The sequence below is a fragment of the Dermacentor silvarum genome, unplaced genomic scaffold, assembly GCF_013339745.2.
Source record: "Dermacentor silvarum isolate Dsil-2018 unplaced genomic scaffold, BIME_Dsil_1.4 Seq1033, whole genome shotgun sequence".
Lineage (NCBI taxonomy): Eukaryota > Metazoa > Arthropoda > Arachnida > Ixodida > Ixodidae > Dermacentor > Dermacentor silvarum.
In genome coordinates, this window is record NW_023605477.1 from 39497 (window position 1) to 49903 (window position 10407).

General features: G+C 42.2%; 1 protein-coding gene across 1 annotated transcript in view; it reads right to left on the bottom strand.

Moving 5' to 3' along the window:
* The window catches only part of LOC119434372 (uncharacterized), a 16028-nt gene extending 5826 nt beyond the window's left edge, over window positions 1-10202 (bottom strand). Inside the window, exons 1-4 of the mRNA XM_037701542.2 lie at window positions 9732-10202; window positions 5616-5670; window positions 2114-2226; window positions 270-309 (exon numbers count right to left, since the gene is read on the bottom strand). Coding sequence (XP_037557470.1) covers window positions 270-309; window positions 2114-2226; window positions 5616-5670; window positions 9732-9846 — 323 coding nt within the window. The 5' untranslated portion in view covers window positions 9847-10202. The remainder of the gene's footprint in view (window positions 1-269; window positions 310-2113; window positions 2227-5615; window positions 5671-9731) is intronic.
* Window positions 10203-10407: the final 205 nt, after the last annotated feature.

Below are 10407 nucleotides of genomic sequence, written 5' to 3' on the forward strand. Positions count from 1 at the left end.
CTCTGCTCCCCACTTTTTCTTTATGAAATGTGTTCAGATTTTCTATGCTGCCCAGACACTACTCATACACATTTTCTGCATGAGCCTGAGCAAAGCTTACAGCATACGTAAATAAAATAAATAAATATGACCCGATTGGCGCCAGAGAGAAGCATGCTACGATTGTTTTCAAAATTATCAGTGACGGTTTAGGGTGCTCACCTTAAAAAAAAATACAGATGTTCTTGAAAAGAATGCAAATAGAGCCAAAGCAAGGAATGAATTCCTACCTTCCACGAAGCTCTTTCTCTTGTGAAGAAACCTTTCCCTCTGCAAACAGAACAAGAGAAGGTAAGCGAGCAGATGAAAATGCAAAACCTCAACAAGCATCAAATCAGAACAGCACTGCCAGTAGCATCCTCCTTAAGTGCCCCCAGGGACATCAAAGTAATTGAGCACTGCAGTCTTTGGTTTTTAGTTGATTGCACGACCGCACACAGCACAGCAGTGAAACAGCATGGAGAAACAAAAATGTCTCAGGTAAGCTAGTGGAGTTGAGCAAACCTTGCCAACAGTGACTTGGGCACTCAAGTGAGCAAAACGAGTATTTGCAATGATGAATAAGAATATGCAGGTTTACTCTTGACCTGTGTGCCCACGAAGACATAGCCAATCAATGACCACTATCACAAAAGCATTCACAATGAGACTGAAATGTAATTAGCCCACAGTGAGCGGAAAGTGGCAAACAACCACATGCTGCTGCTCCTGTGGGCATCGAGATAGAGCACTGCAACACTCGACGATTCAAACATAGATTCATTCACATAAATCACTAAACAGACCATGCTCTGAAGGTCTCCAATGTCAATGCTTCTGTCGCACATCTTGATGTGTTAAGCCTACGATTGGTTTTGTGGGTGCCAGTATTTTCACTCATTAAAGCACAAAAGGTCACTCAAGAGCTTAAAACTCTAGTATCTCTAGTATCTCTACTGAGGAGTGTCGTCAACTTCACATGTCACCAATGGTGTAGTTCACTGCACTGTCCAGTGCCATGCAGCAGCTGCCTGCACGCTTCAGATGAACCTTCACAATAAATTTTAGCGAAAACAGGGTGACACAAGGAGACAGGATGAGTCGCTACCCTCAACTGACCACATGTCAATTCCCTACTCGATTGTCCACGTGTCTATTCCCTCGACATGTGGCCAGACTGTACGTCGGCCAGACTGGCCGCTGTATTGAGCACCTGAGAAAGAAAGCACCAGCGGTTTTTACCAACGGGCACCAGCTCACATTTAGCATAATGCAAAATGCGCACGTGTCAAGCTCTTTTCAAAGAGACCGTGATATTGAGAAGCAGCCGGGATACCACAGCTCGAGAATTACGAGAAGCATTTTTTATGAGATCACTTGGAATATGTAAGTGTCGCTTCTATTGCTCTATACAACACTGCTTTTGTTTTTTCTTAGAATTCCTTGTATGATTTGTTCTCTTGATCAGTCTATCATGATGTCTTCTCTGTGCAAGGTGCTTAGAGCTGTTTTCGCATAAGTAGGACTGTGACATAATGAGGATGTCAGTTGAGAGCAGTGTCATGTCCTCTCTCATTCTTAATGTCATCATGTCTGCACTAATATTATAAATAGCATGCGCCAACTAACCAATCAATGCATTCTGCCGCACCACTTACCTGTTCTACTCAATACAAGACCTGCCCAATTTCATTTCTTCCCCTTGATCTCGGCTAGATCATCTCTTATGTTATACCCACCTTCCTCTTTCTAAAATAACCACATTTTTTTTTTTTTTTGTCGGAACTATCATGTTCGTTATTAGTGGGTTCCTCTGCATTTCTTAACGCTACATATGCCTGTCTTTTCCTTCTACAGCTCACAGTGCTGTTCTTAGGCTCCTTTCAAGTTTCTTTGTTGTCCTTCAAGTTCCAGCGCCTTACATTACTGTTGGTGCAAAGCACAGATCATAAACTTTTCTTCGAGGATACCAGTAAGCTTGCAACATTACAATGTCATGTGCTTCTATGCTAGCTTCTATGCACTCCAAAATGTCTCCTGCAATTCAGAACAAAACCAGCTTGTCGGAGAACCCCACACAGTCGACCAGACATACCAAGTAGGCTAATCTTGGTCTCAAGCTTCTCGATGATCTGCTGGTAGCTGGCCTTGTAGCGCTCAAAGGTGTCCTTGACGGATGCACAACGTTGGCAGGAAGCATTGCGCAGCCTATTCAAAAGAAAATACCGCCACAAGTCAGGAGCAGCACATTGAATGGCAACTCCCACCGAGCTATTATTAAATGGTCGTGTACGTGTAATATTATTAATGCATCTATTATTATACATATCCCATTTCCATTTCATCAGCAAATATTTGGTGCATGTTTATGGGCAAAGGGCAACTGAAGTGGAACCTCAATGCTGAAATTATCTCCATTACAGTTATAACCTTATGCACAACTCTAAGACCGGCAAGCAAACAGCTTGTATTGTTAAGAGGACCCTCACATTAAACAATTCAGTGGAAATTTAGTGGTAAATGAGAGAGAAATAAGTTAGCATCATGTCACGCCTCCTTGAGGTCCTGGATCCATGATTTAAACCACATTCACCATTCGACACATGTCCTCCTTCTTTAAGGGGCAGACCACAGTCAGTTGCACTACATATATATATATATATATAACTACCATATAAAGCCGACAGGCAGTGAAGGCAAGGAAAGCATAAGGGGGTTGAGACTGAAATTTTGAAAATAATGAGAAAAGGGAAAATGAAAGTGGATGAAAAGATAGCTTGTCGGTGGTGGTAGACGAACCAACAACCTCTGTTTTATGCATGCGTTGCACTACCAATTGTGCTGCAGTGACGGCCATCAATCCGTCCACCAGCTTGGGTATTTATGTGTACTATTCCTAGCTCTGGGAGTATTAGCCGGCACCACTCAGGGCCCTGGTGGGAGGATCTGGAACATCCTTTTTTGCCCGATGGCGTCTCGTAACAGGTGAACTTAGAAGAGTAGGCACATGACTATACGTGACTGATATACATACACACTGCCTGACATGCATACACACACACACACACATTCATGCTCTTTGAAGCTCTCTCATCCTCTCTCTACAGGAGACCGGCTTCTCACAATTCCCACACATACGCTTTTTTCCACTCTGACACCCTATGATGCCAACGCAATAATATGTGCTTCAACGTTCCAAAGCAAAACTGAGGCTATGAGGCTATGTGAGTCACCATAGTGTAGAGGCTAGATTAACTTGAATCACACAGGGTTCTTTCTTGAGCACCGAAATCTAATAAGAACACGAGCATTTTTACATTGCACTTCCACCCAAATGTTGGCTGCCATGGCTGGAAATCAAAACCTGCAACCTCATTCTCCGTTTTGTTTCAGTTTCGCAGTCAGTTTAGACTGCTGAATGGAAGTTTAGCCAAACGTCCATTTTCTTTCTTTTTTTTTTCTTATTTTGCCTAGAAACCTCAGTGTCGGCTCGTCAGTGTGAGGTCATGAATTTCAAAGAAATACTTTCTTATATTTAGGCCATGGTAGTCCAGCAAAAGTTCTTGAAACTTGTTAAGTTGAACTCCCTTTGCCTCCTTTATAAATACAACGTAGTCCCTCTTTACCTATAAAAAATTTAACTAGGCCCAACAAGACACCGTAAAAATTCAGAAGACAGCACAGAAAGCTGGTGCAGAAACTTCCGGCGTCGTTACCACTTGTTTCTCAATTTTGCATCTTTTCTAACAAAATAAAGATTCCTCTCATGGTATGCTTCTTACATATATATTGTGGAAATGCAATTTCCAAATATATTGCTCAACTTACATTTCTCTTTAGCGTCCTTTTATGTTTTCAGTTGTTCTGGAAGCATAAGTCAGTGTATTACTTTGCAGGCACTGTTTTTGCAGTGCTTTCTATGCTCCGCATTTGCTTGGTTACGATGCCCAAACCTGGTAAGGGGCCTGTTAATTTAAGCCGGATCGGAAAACCACAATTCTGGAATACCAAGACCGTCTTGCACTGTGAGAGCATCCTTGGTAAGAGAGAAGATGTAAAAACCAGAGACGAGCTAAAAGTCCCCACACTAGGTTCTTCGTCAATGAAAGGAAAGGAGCTTAGCTGTTTTTTTGTTGTTGTTTTTTTGTCAACAAGTGCTTTAATGAAATTTAACTGCTTTAATCAACAACTACATGTGCACATATAGTTGCCCAGCCTTCTTCTTTAACATTTGCATTTTGACCAAACTGGTCTTTATTTAAATTCTTGTGCTGAAATAAAGTCAGCCCATTTTTAACCATTGCTAGTGTTGTTTGTCTTCTCAATTCTCAATTCAGGGCTGTGGAGCCTAGCCATGAGAAAATTTATATTTTTTAAGAACTCCTACGTTTTGAAAACTTCTGCAGCAATGTGCAGTAGTCACAACACTTGGGAACAATCAGCAGGACAATTCAAATGCTGTCATCTTCCCTATAGTCTGCTGACTATACCAAGTTAGCTAAAGGTAACTGGGTTGCAAAAGTTAGCACTACTGCACGACATGCAATGTGCAGACCCTCCAATAGCTTGAAAGCATAGAAAATTCACCTTGCTCTAAGCGAGCACAGGGTTGCAAAAGATGTGCTTCATAAGCTGGCAAATGCCATGATGGAAACACCAGAATAAACGCTTGGGGTTTGAGGATGATGTGACTGTGCTTTAGTTCCTGTATATCTGTACAGCTTACGGTAACTAAAGGATGTGCCTGTACTGCCAGAAGTACTGCCCATTCAATGACTTCTTGCATGATAATTTATCTTTTAAAAATGGAATTAAGTTCTGCTTTTTTACGTTGCCAAAACCCCAACTTTATTACGAGGCATGCTGTAATGGGGGCCTCCCGGATTTATTTTGACCACCTGAGTTTCTTTAACGCACACCTAAATCTAGGTGCGCGAGTGTTTTTGCATTTCACCCCCCATTGAAATGCATCTGCCACAAACGAGATCAAGCCCGCAAACTGGAGCTCAAAACACTACAGCCACTAAGCTAACACGGCAGGTAGCTCACACTTCTTGCTCATAAAAATTATTATTTTTAGCAAGTAAAGAGTTGGAAAAACCACTTATTAATTTATTTAATAATGCTAAAGATCTCAAAATTTCAGACCTGGCATCATCAACATTATCCAGAAAACATGACACAGAACGAAATTTGCCATCATCAAACAGAAATAAGGCTATATATAATGGCGTCGCTGATAAAAATATAAGCAAGAGTAATGCAAGTGTTTAACGGCTGCACTCGTGTAGTAGCGACAGCAATCATAAGAATGGAGTGAGTCAATATGTCAAATGATGTCATGCTCATGGCACGTCTACCTCCCAGGATTTGTAGAAACATGAAATTACAGTAAATAATTTAGGACGCTCCTGATGCATGCCACTATTTTTTCTAGGGTTTATAGCATTTGGACCTTTGTTCAACACAAAAACAAAAATAAAGTTGAAAACGACTTTACTATTTGAAAAGAAGGTACTGGTACTTCAACGTGCATTAATGTCGGAGTAACACCGAAGTAAAAACAGGTGCAGCAACATCCATCAGTGCAAACTCACTCTCGATCCTTCTCGGCAACAAGTGAAGTCAGCGACGAGATTTGCTTCTGCAGGCCTGAAAATGGTCAGAACAGACTGAGCACCACATTCAGTACAAGTCATGCGCTGCTCCGCAAATGACACAAACATCAGATGGATGGATGGATGATTGACAGATGGAGCTTAGAAGGACACTATAGAGAAAAATTGTTTCAGCTGCATTAGTAACTTACCTTTCCACAATACCAAAAAAGCCACTCTTATTGTCAGATTAACCAGAGCAGATGCAAAAACAAAAGGTGGGTGGCAACACTGCTTCAAGGTTCCCACACCACATCATCGTGACATGATGAATTTTGATGCGTCTGCTCTGGCCTAGTCAATTTTTCATCAGCAAAGATGAACCACAGTGTAGTCTAAGAAAGCTAGAGATTGAATTGAATGCGGTTTATTGGCACAAGGATGCCTCAGGCCAAAGAGTGCCATGACTATAACTTAGCAGGTTTCAAGAACTTTACTAAGCCAGAGTGGCCAAAAAAAAAGATACTTTGAAATCCGTGATGTCACACTTATGTACAGGCACTGAGCTCTCAACCTGAAATTAAAAAAGCACGACCTTCACCTTTTTTTTAAGCGAGAGCTTTCTTTGAATCTTCCCCTAACTTTGTGGTTTATATGTTTCTGGCTTTTTCTGGGAGTAGAGTCAATATGGGCCCCTAAGTATGTGATGGCTACTGTCTTGCCAAGCAGGCAAGATGGGCCACCCATGGCTGAGTATGCACCTAAATAGACAGCTTGGGCCACTGAGTATGTGCCCAAACAAATTCGCTAGTGCGCATGCGATATTCGTAAGTGCTCACTCGTGGCCCATCCCCCGTAATGGATGTGCCAAGGTGACAGGGGGTACGTAGCCTGAAACGTATTAAATCGATAGCGCCCCATCCCCAACAGGCACCTTCGCGTCAAGCATGGCCACTCGATGGATAGCCATTGCAACAAAGTTGCAGCCAAGATTCTAGGGATAGTGGGGGTTGTTGGATAGGGAGTTTCAACTGGGATGCTGTGATTACTACAAGATATACTGTGTCGTGGTATCGTTTGGCATTGTAGTTAGCAGCGAGATTGCCACTTCTTTTATCTGCTGATGTGCCCATAAGGTTTAATGATTCATGAATGGCATGGGGATATATGCAGCAGGTCACACAAGAAAGCTATCGCTGACACTGCCGACCATCATCAATGGTAACTGCCACAATTATTGAGGCGAAAGCCTTTGATTGCTCATGGGTCGAAAAATCCGATGTCCGGCGTTATGGCACCAAAACCCACAACCATTGGTGGGAGTTGAACCCACGACCTTTGGTGTTAATTAAGACACAGTTAATTAAGATAGATTTAAATAAGGCACTTGAACCCACAACCTTTGGTGGAAGTTGAACCTACGACATTTGGTGTTACTTAAGGTGAAGTTAATTAAGGCAGTGTTAATTAAGGTGCTCAAACCCATGACTTCTGGTGGGAGAAAACAAGTAATCGGAAGTAACAATGCATTTGAATGAGAATGTCAAGAGATTTAATGAATGTCTCGCACGCAGTGTATGCGTGCGAGACATTTCAGCGTATGCTAAGTGACTGTCAACTTGTTTTTCTAATAACCAACCCATTAACGCAAAATTAATGGAGAGAGTTATGAAAGAACTCTTTATCAGTATAAATTGGTATAGTGTTTCTATTAAGTGGTCCTTTTTAATGTCACAAAGTAACACATTGTCTATATGAGAGGAGCTGTAGAGCAGGCCTCTTGGATTAACTCTGACTACACGGCATTCAATAATGCTCACTGCAATCTCAGTACAAATGCATCTTTACATATTACACCCAGCAGAATGCAGCCGGCATGCCTGGGAGTCAAACCCACGAACCCAAGAGCACCAACCTGAGAGCACATGCCACATCTTCCAAATCGCCTGACAGGCAATTTGGAAGATGTGGGATGTGTTCTCTGGTATGTGCTCTCAGGTTGGTGCTGGTATGTGCCATCAAACTGGCCTTCCAAATCACCCATTAGGCGATTTGGAAGGCCAGTTTGATGGGAGAGTTGGGAGATGAATGTGAGCTCGAATTTTCACACGAGTGTGCCTTTCCTGCATATATAGCATTGGTGTAGTAAAGCCAGGTGATGTCCAGTGCCCATCCTGTGCACCTCATGTATCTGTCAACTCTGGGGTTTTTACATGGCAAAACCACGATCTGGTTATCAAGCATGCCATAGTGGGGGACTCCGGTTTAATTTTCACCACCTGGGGTTCTTTAACGTGCACCTGACACCTAACATGCCCCAACTAATGAACAAAAGCATTTTTTCTATTCTGCCCCCATCAGAATGTGGCCGCCACAGCCAGATGGAACCTGCGAATTTAAGTTTGGCAACACAATGGCATAACTACTTAAATATCGCCGCAGGTGTGCACAGTGTACACGTCTTCCCTAGCGCTGTAAGCATGTATCACAGTGACAGCAACCAACTAGCCTAGCTTTCAAAATTAGTATAACGAGAAAAGTTTTAGTGGCAATGAATCAGCAAGCCTGCTGACTATTGCTGTCTCATTCAGTGATAGTAAATGACATATTCTGCTAGACTTGGCCAGCCAGCCTTATTAAAGGAACATCACGGTGAATTTTATATACATGATTGGCGAATGACATACATAATTTTTTACGAGTATTACACACAATATGATATAGTTACTACTGCACCATTTGGCTTATAGAGCTGAAATTTAAATGTTATATAGAGAAGCAGAAGAAACAGCTGGCAATACCACCAGTGTTCACATGAACTCCTACCCTTGTCACCTTCACTTGATACCCAGGAAATTTTGTTGACTGCACCAAAATTTAGTGCCAGCATTTTTTAAAGAAATCATTGTAGCATTCCATTTGAAACAGCGGTGCATCAGAAAAAAAAAGTAAAACTAAACAAGTCACGCTATTCGTACTGTCGGTACCACATTGATGAACAGTTCCATGGAGCTGTATTTTGTAATGATCAGTTTAATTTTCCATTTTGTTCCCCGGAGATCATTGGCTAAATACCACCGCACCTGCCTTCATTGCCAGAATGCACCATTTGGTGCAAATGACAATAACAAAAAAATTTTAAATGAAGTGAATTCTCATCAAATATTTTCTTAAGCGCAGTTTCCTGTTGCGCAAATCTAGATGATTCTACCAACACTGCCCGCAAGGAAGCTGACTTGAAGCCACGCATTAAATAAGCTGCAGTGAAGGGGGCCGACGAAGTGTAGATATTCACTCAGATTAAGTTTATTACTTCATCAAGCACAAAAATAATTGCATGCGCGCTGAGTGCATGTGTATCTATCCCCTTAGTTTTTCTATAAACGTTAGTTGGAAGTCAGTGCAGTGTGCATCTTTCGCAACAATCCCATTTTAAACATGCTCTTGCAAATTTGAAAAATGTGCTTGTTTCGAAGGGCATGCAACTCATCGCACAACTCGAACTCGTTCAGCAATGGACAGTTTCACTAGAGTGTACTAGAACTAGTTTCACTAAACATCAACAGTATCGTCGTATTAAGTAAGCGACGAGGCGTAATTGAGTTCTAAGAACCGCATTAGGCTAGCGGTGCGTTCAAGGCTGGATCTGAGCATGCTAGTCCCAAAAGGTACAGCTTTTTTTCGCACAGACACCACTTATGTTCTGATAACAGCGTTTACATTGGCGCATCCTTTAAAGTTTGTACGTTTCAGCATATAAAGTGACCGTCGCGACAAATGACCACAGACGCGCACCGTGTCGAAGGACAGAGCATTTAGTCCAGCCCCAAAGCTCTGAGCTGCTCTCGTAGTGGCAGACAAAAAGGTGCATGTTTCAGTTTGACCAGAGATACTAAGTTTGTTTTTACGCAAAGAAAATATAGTAACTTCCATGTCACACACAGCGCCGGCGCTTTCCCCAGGCAATGCGATCAGCTGCGCCGAGCTTTCTTCCAAAGCAATCGTACGTCGGAAGAAAAAAGAATAAGAAAAAAAAAAAGAGATGAGCGGTTGAAGTGCTAGTTTCGCATGACAGGCGCCGACGACATTACACAGGCCCCAACGACACTCCCGCACCTTGAGCTACGCCGACGTGTGCGCTGTACACTTGCTGCAGCAGTTCTTTGATGGATGACTGACCACAATCCTGGCCTCCACGACGACCAGGCGATGAGGCATCGAAAAGCTCCATTGCTGCTGGCGCTATTATGTCATATTTACTCAAACCGCTTGCACGCACAAGTTCATCTCACACAAAATCACGCGCCAAATCACCCAGACACGAACGGATGGACTTGGATACGCTTGGATCAGTGTCTAACGCTCTTTTTGTTCAATCTAAACCTATTGGCAATTACACTGCGTATCATAGCATTAAAATTATAAATATATTTTAAATTTATATAAATGTGTACTTTTAAAATTATTAGGTAAGTTTGTTTAGTAACTTTAGTAATTCGCAACTGAGGCTGAAGCAGTTTCAGAAAAGCTACTTTTACCCACTTCCGTTTCCTCTTCTCTCCTTTTCCAGCCATCTTCCGAACGGCGACATGGTATGTTGCGGTGCTTTGAATTATGTTTAATAATATTAGCATGCGCAGTTTACTACAAATATTCTTAGATTGAGGCAAATGAAATCTTGTTCTATGTTGTTCTTGCTGTTACGACCATCGATGACTAACCCGACGCTTTGATATCTCCAGGCTGCCCACAAGACGTTCCGGATAAAACAGAAGCTCGCCAAGAAGCTCAA